This window comes from Leptopilina boulardi, unplaced genomic scaffold (genome assembly GCF_019393585.1).
Source record: "Leptopilina boulardi isolate dan_hultmark-lab unplaced genomic scaffold, ZJU_Lbou_2.1 LbouV2_332, whole genome shotgun sequence".
Classification (NCBI taxonomy): Eukaryota; Metazoa; Arthropoda; class Insecta; order Hymenoptera; family Figitidae; genus Leptopilina; species Leptopilina boulardi.
In genome coordinates this window covers 637,293-651,647 of record NW_026137899.1, presented here as the reverse complement: position 1 = coordinate 651,647, position 14,355 = coordinate 637,293, and the positions used below count along the sequence as shown (strand labels likewise).

General features: G+C 29.7%; 1 protein-coding gene across 2 annotated transcripts in view; it reads right to left on the bottom strand.

Annotated features, from left to right (window-relative positions):
* LOC127285427 (elongation of very long chain fatty acids protein 4-like) overlaps positions 1-14,355 on the bottom strand; it is a 52,473-nt gene that overhangs the window by 17,718 nt on the left and 20,400 nt on the right. The window contains exons 3-4 of one of the 2 annotated variants that reach the window (XM_051311430.1): positions 1,869-1,941; positions 1,639-1,694 (exon numbers count right to left, since the gene is read on the bottom strand). In XM_051311430.1, the coding sequence (XP_051167387.1) occupies positions 1,639-1,694; positions 1,869-1,941 (129 nt within the window). Of the gene's footprint in view, positions 1-1,638; positions 1,942-14,355 lie in introns of both variants that reach the window. The other variant, XM_051311429.1, reaches the window with a different exon arrangement.

Here is a 14,355-nt window from a genome sequence, read left to right as displayed (position 1 = left end):
GCATAATTCCCTTTCATATTTTACATCTAGCAGTTGTTCTTTTATTTTGTGTGTGTGTTTTTGTGCATGAAAAAGTTACAAGAGACGTCTCTAAATTTCTAGTTTGAACAGAATTATCGATGACGTAAACAAAGTAATTTTATAATTATCTTCATTGACTTTAAATATATATTGATTGAATTATTATTTAATGTATTATTTCGCACCTTTAAAATATCTTAATTAATTTGTATATGCTTAACCTGGTATTCTTTGGAATTAAATTTATATTTCTATTCCGAATTAATTTCAATTTGAAGTCATTAACTGAATTTTCTATATAAATAAAAATATTGTTACAGCATTTTCTTTTTTTTCATTCACAAAATAGAATAAATCATAACAGGTAATTACACTAAACTTTTTCTAATTGTAAGTCACAGTGTACGATTTAAGCTTTAATTTAGGTTTATATAGAAGTCTCTATCACATTAGGGTAAGGAGAAAAAAATAATGAATACCCTCAAAAACACTGTTATTAGAGACTTTTCCCAAACTTTACATAAAATCCTGACCTGATACGCAATTTTGGAACCCGGGATTGTGTTCAGCACACAAAAATACATTGAAAACTACTTCGACATCTAAAAAAATGTCTTATTTTGTAGACCTGTGAAGGTATAAGGAAGGTATCATTAGGTATAATTAATTAATAATTTTTTGCAATATATTGTTTTAAACCCAACCGAACCGAAACTTGACCGAAATTAGTCAACTTATAGGTTTTCATAATTTTTCATGGTGAGTCCGGAAAAATCCGGAATTTAGATGGATTGAAAATTATCATCAAATCATCTTTGTTGTGGACTAGTATCAGATTTTTAATTAAGTTTTTAGAAATGACGAAATCCGGATTCTTTACACACAGATTGCCTACTAATTCGAACTTCTTTCTAATTAACATTTTTGTTTTTTGATCTAACTAAAATTGAATGTTGCGGACTAAATGCGGATTTATTTCATGTCAATTTTGGACTATTCCAGACTGATCTCGGTTTTATCATTTCATATAGATTGATTGCTGACTAATACATATATAATTTTCGGATTGTTTTTGTAAAATTTCCGGACTAATCTGTCTGTATTTTATCTAAAATCAGTCTGAAATTTTAACCAGAGAGTAAAAGTTTTAGTAGAAATTGTAAAAAATAGTGTACGTTAATTTAAATATTTGTTTAAAATAAAATTCAGATAATGTGGAGAACAACTTTGTGAAATTATTTTTGCATATAACTAAAAATATTATGTTTCTCATCGTAAAGAATAATATAAATATTGCTTATGTTTAATTTATGATAATTTATTTTATTAATTATTATGTTAAAAATAGAATTGTATTACAATTTTTTTAAACTATAATTGAGAAATTGTCATAATTTCAATTTATTTTAAACAATAAATAAAAAAAATAATTTTAATTAAATTGTAAATATGTAAAATAGAGAAATAAAAATTTTATTATTATGTCATTGAATTAACAATTTAAATAAATTAACAATGTAATACACTTTTCACGCTATAGTTGTAAAAATAATTATTTATAAAGAGTTCTCGACATTTTCAAATTTTAGGCTGTAATTTATAGAAATTGTTATTTACCATTTGTATGAGGGTCATGTAGCGTTTGAAAGGAATGATCATTTCCTTAATTGGACCTGTAAAATTGCTAAGAAAGTAGTAAAAGTACATTATCACATGAACAAAGCAATTTAAAATTGGACCCAGTATAACCACATCTACAGATAAATATCTTGGAAAGATTGAAGCAATTAAAAAGGTACTTAAATGATGGTATAAATGTAGAAATGTAACTTGATTATTTTTCTTACGTAATATATAAACTACTGTTTCAGTGAGGTCAATGAGTTTTAACAACATTCCGATATAACCACATTTTAATATCTGAAATAATAATAAAAGAATATTAAAATTATTAACATTATTTTATAATCCATTATCTCTGACGGATCCACATTGGGGCATTTTCCTAAAATGGTGGCCAAAATTAAAATTTCTCCATGGACTTAAAAAATTTTTTCATAGGATATTGGTTATATGACACTCCACGAGAGAAGGGACCTATCCCCGAAATAACATTAGGCTACGTTTTCCGTGCACCGTACATGAAAACTAAGCCTAATATTATTTCGGAGATAGGTCCCTTCTCTCGTGGAGCGTCACATATATGTATATATGTGTGTGTGTAAATGTAATAGAAACCTGCCTTAAATTTGAAGAAGCAATTGTTTCTTTTATATTACCCACATAGCACCATATTTTGCAGGAAGCTAACGGGAAACTAACCAAGTTAAGTTCGGAATTTAATACAGTTAGTTTTCTGTTAGCTTCCCTGTAGCTCTATATGTCCCCCGCTTTTGACTATTCCGTGTTAGCTTCTAGAAAATTATAGGAGTACGTTTTCTGAAAAAAGGGAGACAAAAGTTTGTGAAACATTAAATTGTTAGTTTAAAGGAACTTTATTACCAAGATTCTTAAAACTATCTGTGGTAAGTATTCTAAAGAATTACAGAAAAAGTTTCCTATATATAAAAAATGCAAGTTTCCAATAAATTTCATAAAAAAATCAGAAAAAATGCGAACGCAAAGCGCCTACATCTAGGGTTTCGTGGCTTTTAAAAATTAGATAAAAAGTTATTTGTATATGTATTTGTATATGACCACCGTGCTTTTACATTTCAGGGAACCACCCTTCCAGAGCGCATCGCCATCTTTAAATAAAGTAGTCCTGTTCGAACGTACGTACCCGACTCTCGCATTTGTCTAAAATGTCTGCGTTTTGGTCACATTGCAAAAAATTGTAGGTGAAAAACTAGATGTCATCAATGTGGCAGTACAAACGCACATGATGAATCCAATCCTTGCCCTCGCGCATCAGAACCTTCGAAATGCTTTAAACGGGTACGGTCCGCACAAAACAACATCCAGGCAGTGCCAAGAATATTCATTTCAAAAGGAGATTAGATATTACGCAACAACACATAAAATGTCATTTGAAGAAGCTAAACGAATTCTTCGTCCAAATAAAAATTTATCCAGTAAATTCAACTTCTGTGATTTCCCTAATTTAGGATATTCGCTAACACTCTCCACAATATCTTCTCAAAAAATTCGCTCTCTAATTTCTCCTACATGCAAAAAACATAAATCACCCACAAACATGAAAAACACATCATCATCTTTTTTTGAAATTAATTGGAACAACGGGAGACTCACAAAATCCATAAACTCTCCAACGAATTCGATGTCCTCCTCCTGTGCGAAACATACCTAAAGCCGGATAAACGCGATACTCTTAATACACTTAAATACTTTAATATTGTTAGTTTAGACAGATCCGTTAATAAGGGTGGTGGTCTTGTTATAGCCATCCGTAAAAATTTAGTCTTTACAAGAATTAATACAATTTTTTCCCAGGAGGATATGTTTGAAACACTAGCGGTGTCCATTGATTCTTCTTTGGGAAAACTTTTAATAATAATTTCAGCTAATAGAGTCCCGGGTAAACAAACACCTATTAACTATTGGAAACTTTTTTTAATTCCGTTAAAAATTCTGGCTTCAGCTCTGTTTTTATAAGGGGAGACTTCAATAGTCATAGTACTCTTTGGGGAAGCTCTTACACCTGCCCAAACGGATACAATCTTTGTGAACAATTAAATACTGCCGACCTTATACTTTTTAATAATGGTTAAATACTTTTTTTGTTCCCTGGCGGATTGGGAAAACCAAGTTGTAACTGAATCGGGTTACGATTCGGTTACGTTTCGGTTCATTGTGAAATATTATCGTTAATCGACGAAATATGTAGTAAATAACTATTAGGAATGGTTAGTATACATTTAGAGTGCTTATTTATGCAATAATAATAATAAATTAAGATATAATTAATTAATAATAAGTGTTTTAAGTGTACAGTGCATACAGTTGTTGAATTACCATATATATGTATTACCATCAGCTGCAGCTGTGATACGCGCGTTAAACCCTAGATTACATTAAGGATGACTTTGTGAATAAATTTCTAAAATTAAACCCTTGAGTGTCAAATTTTTAAGTGAATATATAAGTTTTAAAAAAATAGATCAATTTATTAAAACAACTTTTTTGATTTGTACAAATATAAAAAAAAAATTTTATAACGAACAAAAATTTTTTTAATGAGAAAAAGTTTTTTTGTGTCAAAATCAATCTTTCTCATTTCATGAGAATATATTGCATAAATAAGCACTCTAAATGTATATTAACCATTCCTAATAGTTATTTACTACATATTTCGTCGATTAACGATAATATTTCACAATGAACCGAATCGTAACCCAATGCGGTTACAACTCGGTTTTCACAATCCGCCAGGGAACAAAAAAATAACCCTACTCCTACCATATCATAATATAATGTATTAATTAAACCCTCCCCTTCAGCTATGTATGTTGGTATTAATTTTCATCAATCCGATTCATCCGATTACCATTTTAATTATTTATGTGATATAAGTAGAAAAATTTTAAATGTTTTAAGAGTTCTTAGAGGCACGTGGTGGGGGGCTGACCATGAACTACTGCTTCAAATATTTGAATCCTTAAGTAGAAGCGGTCATGATTACATGTGTAATTACACGTTTAAAAATTTATAAAGAATTTGAAAAATGTCAAAGTATAAACATGTGGCCAAATCTACACGTGTAATTTTTTTCTAAGGTCGTAACATTGTGTCGCGTACGTTGAATCACCATAACTTAGCCGCTAACCTGTTTAGGAAAAAGTATTGTGGAGGTTGGCCAATGGATGTCTCTGCCATTGGTCAGTACCCATGTGCTCTCTCACAAGTGTAGATGTTGCCTGGCGGGTAGCATATGTGACCTGGACAGTTAAAAGGGACCTCTTGTCCGAAAAAATTAATTTTTTCGGACAAGAGGTCCCTTTTAACTGTCCAGGTCACATATATACACGATCCAACTCTCACTTCCCCATGGTCGTATAAGGCAGATTTCCCACTACGTAGCCTTACTGATGAGTCCAGCAGTGGGGACCGGGACGAAACGACTAGTGCTTCCAAGCTACGCTTATGGGTAACAACACAGTTGTTTCCATAGTATATATCTTCGAGTAATTGTTCCTGTAGTCCGGGTGTAACAGAAGTCTTGGATCACATCCTTTGGGCTTGCCCAAGATTTGATGCAATTTGTCCAGACCTTTTGAAGGCACTCTCGAGAGCCTTAAAGTGTCCTCCACCTTTCTGCAGCATCCTATTCCTCACTCATCCCTCCCCTAGAATAACCAACATTCAAATTTAATTTTAATTATACAATTTCCATACATTTCTCATCATTATTCAAATCTCTCTCTCTTGTTGTCTGGTCGCTTGCGCCTCCACGTTACACCTTGTTCACAGGTTGAAAGTCAACAATATTAAGCTTCACTCATAATACCAGGTCATGGCTGGATAAACAAGCCGCAAAGCTAGTATAAATGCCAATGTCAAACCATACTACTACCACCAACTGACCTCACTAGCTATCTACAGATAATAAGTTTAGGGTCTTCTTAAGCTGCAAGTGATCTCATTAATTGACATAAATGACAGGCAAATTTAAAAATTATTTCACCGAAATAATTAAAGATTCACTGTTTAATTGAAAAAACAGTTATTAAAAGTGAATCAAAATAATAGTTTAAACAGTAACAAAAATTTTAAAAATATATTTAAAATATATTTCATTTATATAGACATATAATAAGTAGTAAAAATAATAGCAATTATCTGTATATGGCTCATTTCATTTAAATTGTCATATTCGTGTCCCTTGCAAATAAAAATTATTTGATATAACCTGACTTGAAATTAATTTGTTTATATAGTAAAAAGCAATAATTTTCAATAATTTTTCTACTTTCAAGGACATAAAAGTGATTTTCATAATATTGGCAGAACAAAAAGCAGGCAAAATGTCATAAGTGTAATGCGTCCCCGGAGACATTTTCAATGTTCAAATGAATGAAATGTTGAAAATATAGTCTTTAAACCAAATTAAAAAAATATTTCGTGAAGTATTAGTTCTATATTTTAGGAAAATCAAGTGTTGGTAATTAAACTTTATTTTATACAATTTCCAGAAAATGAAAATGACGTGTCCCTCACTTTTGTATTTTTACGTTTTGCCGGCAGAATTTCCTACCTTTACCTGCTATTTAAATTACCTTATGAGCAAAAAAATTTCTTTACCATCGCATAAGCAGCAGAACACAAAAACGAAGTGTAGGAAAAAAAAGAAAACTATATAAGTATAAATCTGCTCGTTTGTCATGGAGGCAGAAAAAGCCGAAACACTATCGTAATTGAATTTCTGTCAACAGTGTAACGCCTTGAAAATGGTTAGAAAATATTTTGAATTTTATATCGGTATGGAATTTAATGTATTTTTGGATTCTCTTTCGAATGAGACCAACCCCGTCGATATAAGTATAACCGTTTTCATTTTATAAGCGAAAAACGAGCAAAATGTCAATAGTGTAATGGTCATAAGTGTAATGCAAATTTGTATATATGGCTTCAGTAAACGTAATAAATCACAGAGGCCTACATAAAACTTTTTTCTTTTATCTTGATATCAGAATGGTTTCTGATGTATTTTTGAGCGCTGAACACGATCCCGGATCTTAAAATTGCCTAGCATGTCAGGATTTTGAAAAAAGGGGGGATAAAACCCCCAAGAAACATGTTTTTATGGGTGTTTAATATGATTTTTCTCTTTAACCTGACGTGGTAAAAACATCAAAATAGTTTTAAATTATAGCATAAATCGTGTACTACATGACCCGTACACGCAACCGCCCCCTAATTTTTGTCCATAAAATGGGGTTATAACCCACCCCAAAAAAATTTTTATTTTAATTCTTTCGGAGAAATGAATAGATGTTTATTTGTTTTATGTTCATAATGTTTAAGGACATAAATTTTGCATTTTGCCTATATAATTTTTAACCCCCTCGCAGACCAGTTAAAAATCACTTATAGGCCTAATAAGGTTCCAAACAGAGCTTTCAAAAAAATTTGATTTCATCGTATTTAAGATTTTTGGGTTCATCTGTCATCAAATTCGAATTTAGCGACCCCGAAAACCCCCGAGAAACAAATTTCGACCGAATCGCATCAGTCTTAAAACTATCCGCCATATTGGATCCATTATTTTAAATTTTGAAAATCTGACGTCATATTTTTAATTAGCAACCCAAAAAACCCCTAAGTAACGAGTTTCAAGCGAATCGAATCAACTTCTAAATTTTCGTGGTCGCCATTTTGGATCGGCCATTTTGAATATTTTAAATCTGACTTCAAATTCGGATTCAGCGACTCCAAAAACTTCAGTATATTTATCACCAGTCAAATCAAATTATATTTAGTATTATTATTTTATCAAACATTGACAGAAAAAATTTTTTATATGATATGACGATTTCTGCCAAAAAAAACCGTCTGCCATAAGAAATATATAACTTTAATTTTGTGACCACTATTTATTTTGTTAATTTAACATGTTAAACTGTATAAAAAAATTAGTTTCAACCTTAAAATCAAAATTTTCCAACTCAACTTTTCTGGAAGTTGAATATGACAATTTAAATGAAATGAGCCATATACGAATATCTCTGCCTGCATGCTATGACTCGACGCGAACGAACGATGTATATAGATATAGTGTGTACAGGCATGGATATGTGAGAATAGATATGGCGCATAGATGCATCACCGAAGGTGACCTCCCGCTACAGAAGGGCTATGATGAGGAATCGCGTGTGGTTGTTGAACAAGAGCGAAAACTATCTATACTAGTTTTCGCCCTAATTCTTCAAAATTAATTATTTCTTTTTGCAATATTATATAAAATTCAATTACTTATTATTATCAAAATAACAAACCTCATATTTTCAATATTTTAAGCTTACAAAACGCTATTATGCAAAAGTATGAATAATGCTCAATATAAAAACTTTCCTAATATGATTTCCACGCAATTCTTTGGCCAATTCTTAGAAATTGTTTTTGCAGCTGCATAAAGTATAAAATTCTATGCAATTTTTAATTTCTCACTTGTATCAAATAGCATAGGCTAACCATTGAATTGAATATCAAAATCCTGATGGTGGGCAATTCCTAGAAACCATAACTATGCCATTTGACACTACTACGCACAATACTCTCTAGCAACGAATAGAATTATGACTTATGTATGCGTTTAGCGAGGCGCAAGCACAGTTTTCTAGCGTTGTACTATTGTTAGATGCTTGTAGACGATGTATTAGCGATACTTGCGCTATGCCATACAGGATGCAGGTGTCCATCTAAGTTCTGAGAATTGTCTTAATTCTATGAAAGGTCTAAAAGTCAAGGTTGGAGATGGGGTGATCTTTGAACTTATTTACTCCCACTGAGTAATAACGAGATTTCCTCAGCACATCAGGATTTTGAGAAAAGAAGGGGTAAAGACTCCAAAAAAGTGTTTTCAGCATATTCTTAACTTAATAAAATTTATTTCACGCAAAATCATTAAGCGGTGTTCTTGTGTTCAAATATATGTGTGAGAATGTTTCGATCACACCATAGATTGACCTGCTGAAAGCAAAAATGCAGTTGTGCCTTTCAAAAATGTATAAATTTAAATGAAATCACGATTTTTATTATCATCTTTAAATTTTTGCCACAGGAATACAATTAGAGGCACTTCATTGAAAAAGGTCTTAAAATTTTTGTTTTTTCATCATATTCTTAGAAATACATTTAAGCGTTCGATTCGAGCATCACAAAAGTTAAAAGTTTCGTGGGTTTGTCCATATATTATATATTAAATTTTCGTTTATCTATAAGTAAACTTTTAACCACTTGCACTTGGTAAAGTATTTTACTTTAACACCCTAGCGGATGGGTTCAACGCGATTTGAACGGAATAGCGTTGAAACACCGTTGGGAACACATCGGTCACTAAAAATGTTATTTATACAATAAAATATGATAAAGTATTTATTGGTATTTGTAGAAAAAGTGTTCATGAGTAATTTTAGACCTTATTTCTATCAAGTTAATACGAAATAAGTGAAATAAAAGATAAAATATGGAGAACTGTTATATCAGGGTTTTCTGTCAAATTTTTATGTAATTCAATGAAAACTGTTTTAAATATGATTTTTTAATAATAAAAAACACTAAAAAGTATTAATTTATTATTTTAAAGCATTTGAAAGGGTAATAAATAGTGAAAATTAATGTGTTTATTGTGTACTATTTGTGTGTATTGGACAACGTTTATCGACAGCAAGTTACAGGTTACACCGGTGAATGCTAGATGGCAGCACAGTAAACAATTAATAAGACTTTGACAAGAAAAATATTTAACCCACTGAAGGTCGATGATGCATCTAGACACAAATAAAAAAAATGCTAAAGACTTATTGAATATTTATAAAAATTGTTACTAGGGGGTTTTCGGGGTCGCTAATTACAAATTTGATATCAGATTTCCAAAAATCAAAATAGCGAATCAAAAAAATTGAACATTAATCGAATTTTCTCAAAGCTCGTTCGTCGGAGTGTTTTTTCGGTCACTAATTACAAATCTGATATTAGACATTCAAAATGGCGGAACGAAAAATTGAACATTATTCGAATTCTCTGAAAGTTCGTTACTCGGGGGTTTTGGGTTCACTGACTACAAATATAATAACAAATTTTGAAAATTCAAAATGCGGAATCTAATATGTCGAAAATTTTTTGAATTTTGAAAATCTAATATCAGATTCGTAATCAGTGACCGAAAAAAACTACTCGAGTAACAAGCTTTCAGAGAATTCGATTAGTGTTTTATTTTTTTGATCTGCCATTTTGAATTTTGAAAATCTAATATCAGATTCGTAATCAGCGACCCAAAAAAAACCCCGAGTATCGAACTTTCAGAGAATTCGAATAATGTTCAATTTTTCGTTCCGCCATTTTGAATGTCTAATATCAGATTTGTAATTAGTGACCGAAAAAACACTCCGACGAACGAGCTTTGAGAGAATTCGATTAATGTTCAATTTTTTTTAATCGCTATTTTGATTTTTGGAAATCTGATATCAAATTTGTAATTAGCGACCCCGAAAACCCTCTAGTAACAATTTTTATAAATATTCAATAAGTCTTTAGCATTTTTTTTATTTGTGTCTAGATGCATCATCGACCTTCAGTGGGTTAAATATTTTTCTTGTCAAAGTCTTATTAATTGTTTACTGTGCTGCCATCTAGCATTCACCTGTGTAACCTGTAACTTGCTGTCGATAAACGTTGTCCAATACACACAAATAGTACACAATAAACACATTAATTTTCACTATTTATTACCCTTTCAAATGCTTTAAAATAATAAATTAATACTTTTTAGTGTTTTTTATTATTAAAAAATCATATTTAAAACAGTTTTCATTGAATTACATAAAAATTTGACAGAAAACCCTGATATAACAGTTCTCCATATTTTATCTTTTATTTCACTTATTTCGTATTAACTTGATAGAAATAAGGTCTAAAATTACTTATGAACACTTTTTCTATAAATACCAATAACTACTTTATCATATTTTATTGTATAAATAACATTTTTAGTGACCGATGTGTTCCCAACGGTGTTTCAACGCTATTCCGTTCAAATCGCGTTGGACCCATCCGCTATGACATAATCAGACACATAACATTGTTACCTTCGAAATGGAATGTAAACATACATTAAGTTTTGATAGTTTTTAAAAATTCTGATGAAATCGCTTTCCTTTCAAGGAGCTTAGCTCAAATTGCGCGATTTTAAAAACAAAAAAAACTTTTTCTAAAAGTTAAAAAATTTCTTCAAAAATTTCTTCCAATTTTTTTTAACAATTATTAAGTTTTAAATTAAAGCTAAGGTCCTATGAAAATATCGACCAATTATTTTTTAAAAATATCGAAAACGATTAAAAATTGTAGTTTGTGTGTACAATTGAACAAAATGAAGAAAGTATAAAATAAAAACAGTAAGTATAGAACTTAAAAGACATCGAATTGATGTCATGAATATTTAACTTATCAAAACATTCGCTCAATTTAAAAAATAAACCAATTATTATTGATGTCTTTACTCTTCATCTGACATATTCTCAGCATCCGAATTCGAACTTGAGCTTTTACTCTCTTCAAATTTTTCTACAAAAAAAATTACGGAAAAAGTAATAAAAATTGTAGGAGTTGAATTTTTAAGGAATAATTGATACAATTTAAACCAAACATAAGTGGTTTGGTTTAGGAGTAACAATTTAAAAAAAAAATTCAGAACCGGAAATCATATTTTACTATAAAAAATTAATTTTCAATAATTTTACAATTTTTTTTATTTTTTTAAAAAACGGAATTTTTTTTAAATCCATACGATTGCTTATTCTGAATCATGAGAAATTGTATAAAAAAATCAGCTATAAAAAATAATAAAAATTGTAAAAGAAGTTTAAATTTTTAGTTTTTAAAAATTTCGAATTTTATTTAGAAAATTATTAATGAAATAATTGTTTTTCAATTTCCCTTAGTATATTACAGTTTTAAATATTCAATATTAACAGAAAAAAATTGACAACCTTAAACAGCCTTTATTTCAAAAGGTTAAAATTTTAGAGGTCCTTCCCCAAAAATTTTTAAGATAAATCCTCTATTGTAATGTGGAGTTTACAGATAATCGTTTTTTTGTCACAAGTCTTGAGTCAAGATTATTTTGCATTTTTAGAAAATTTTACACTCCATTTGTGTTACAATTATTATTATTATTTATACTTTTTTTTATTTTCCTAATATCAAAGTTTTGATATTGTCAATAACGATAAGATAAATGAAAAACAAATGCAAAATTACTAATGTCTGATGTTTTGTCAAAAAATAATTTGAAATTTATTTAATTATAAATCAATAAAAATGAATTTCATATTTAAAGTTACTCTAAAAAAACAATTTATTTAACTTTAAAGGAATGATTTTATCTTAGGCTGATTTTTCTATTAATATTTATTTGAAAGGATTTCCTCTTAGGACAAAAGGATAGTCCTTTAAAGTTTATTCTCTAATTAATACAAGAATTTAGTTTACTTTTAAAAAGACTTGTTTAATAGATTTAATTAATTAATTATTTTCTTAATTATTAATAATAGATTATTATTTTTATAATTATTTATTATTATTATTAATTACTAGTATTATTCATAAATTTCTCATATTAATTAAAATTATTAATTTTTATTTATTAATTAATAATTTTTCTGTATAAAACTCGCAATTTTCGAAAAATTAAAATTATTACTTTTCTCATAATTTCTATTATTTTTCATTGACATTTTTTATACGCTTCTTTATAGTTTTAAGGAATTAATCATAAAATAGATTTAAAAAAAATTTCAATTTCAGAAAAGTAAGATTTTTTAAAATAAAAAAATTTTAAATAGTAAACTCAGGAAATGATGAGAATTTTTGTTTTTTATTCTAAATTAATAAGAAATTATTAATTTAAAATGATTAAAAAATCGTTCTGGAAAATGTTAAAAAAATTAATGCTTTTGTAATAAAAAGATTTCATTTCATAAAAAAAAGAAATCTTTTATTCTTAATTCGTTTTGTCAAGAAACCTTAAACTTTATTAACTTTAAAAAATTCCTTTAACAATAACTATTTTTCAATTAATATGGCTAATTTTGGGTATGGACAAAATGCAAGAAAGAAATTTATGATTACTTTCTGTAATTTTTCTACTATTTTTTATATTCATCTCTTTATTTTTTCTAACATAATTTCCAATAAACTCCAACATTATTTTGAAATAGACCGCCATGCGCAAACGGTCACTGCGCATCAATTTCTCCTCTCGCGAAAAACCTGCTTTAAGAGAACCCCCCACTAAAATTGTCTTATGAGAGGTTTCGCTGTAATGGAAAAAATATTCCAAATTTTAATAATAGAAAGAGAAAGGAGACGGAAATGAATGACATTGTATCTACCGATGATACAACAGTAAATATTACCGACACACCAGAAGCCTTTGGTAAATGGATACAGCCTAATAATTCGAAACGACACCGCAAGGTAGAGCCAACAACACATAAGCAAATCCATATGTCAAACTCCCACCAAGTTCTTGCTGGAAATGCCCATGGACAGGATAAAGAGAACATGGACTGTGATCAACCTTCTGATCAAACACAAAATAATATACATAACCAAAGGAAGAAAAAGGTATCAATGCCACCTATTCACACAATTAACACAAATTTTAAACAAATTCGTTCTCTGATTATTTCTAACAACATAAATAATGAAAATATTAATTTTAGATTAAAGGAAATCGACGCATCGTCTATAACCATTTTTACTGACAATATAAAAATAATACAGACAGATATCACTTCTTAGTGCAATTAACCCCTGAAAGTAAAGTGTCATCATTAACCAAAGAAAGACTTTTACTCCATCAAAGAATTCGATGGGACTCACTCAAGAAAAAAAGTGTTTTTCAGTGCAAAAATTGTCAAAGAATTGGACACGCGAGTAGCAATTGTTCTCTAGGATATCGTTGTGTTAGATGTGCGGAAAATCATGGTCCCAAAAAGTGACCAATGTTGGAAACCAACAGTGTAACAAAACTAAAGTGTGTGAATTGTGGATCGGATGATCACCCCGCATCATATAATGGTTGCCCCTATTTAAAATATCACAAAAATTTTTTAAACATGGCCCAAAACAACAGACACAAACCATCAGTGCCCCCGCGAAAGTTGCCGGACAGTTATATTAGAGGCGGATTTACCTATGCACAGGCTGCTCATGCTGTCAGAGAAGTCACGGAACCCGCTCCTGCTTTCCAACAACAATATAAAAAAAATACTTCTGACCAACAATATGTATACAACCCAAACACTCGGAATATCCCACAATTACAAGGCCCTGAAAACATATTAGATTTCTTGAACGAATTAAAGAGAGACATTTTAGACACATTTAACAAAGAATTAAAAAGTATTAAAGAGCAAATAATAATTAACACCAATAACATAAACTCATTGAGCAATGATTTGGGAATAGAATGGAGTTAAACCACACTAACCTAAAAATAATTTCTATTAATGTAAACTCAATAGTATCCCTTCAACGACGTAATGAACTCTTAATATTTATTAACAGAAATAATCCTGACATAGTGCTCCTTAACGAAACAAAATTAAAGCCGTTCCACAACATTGAATTTAAAAACTATAACTTTATAAG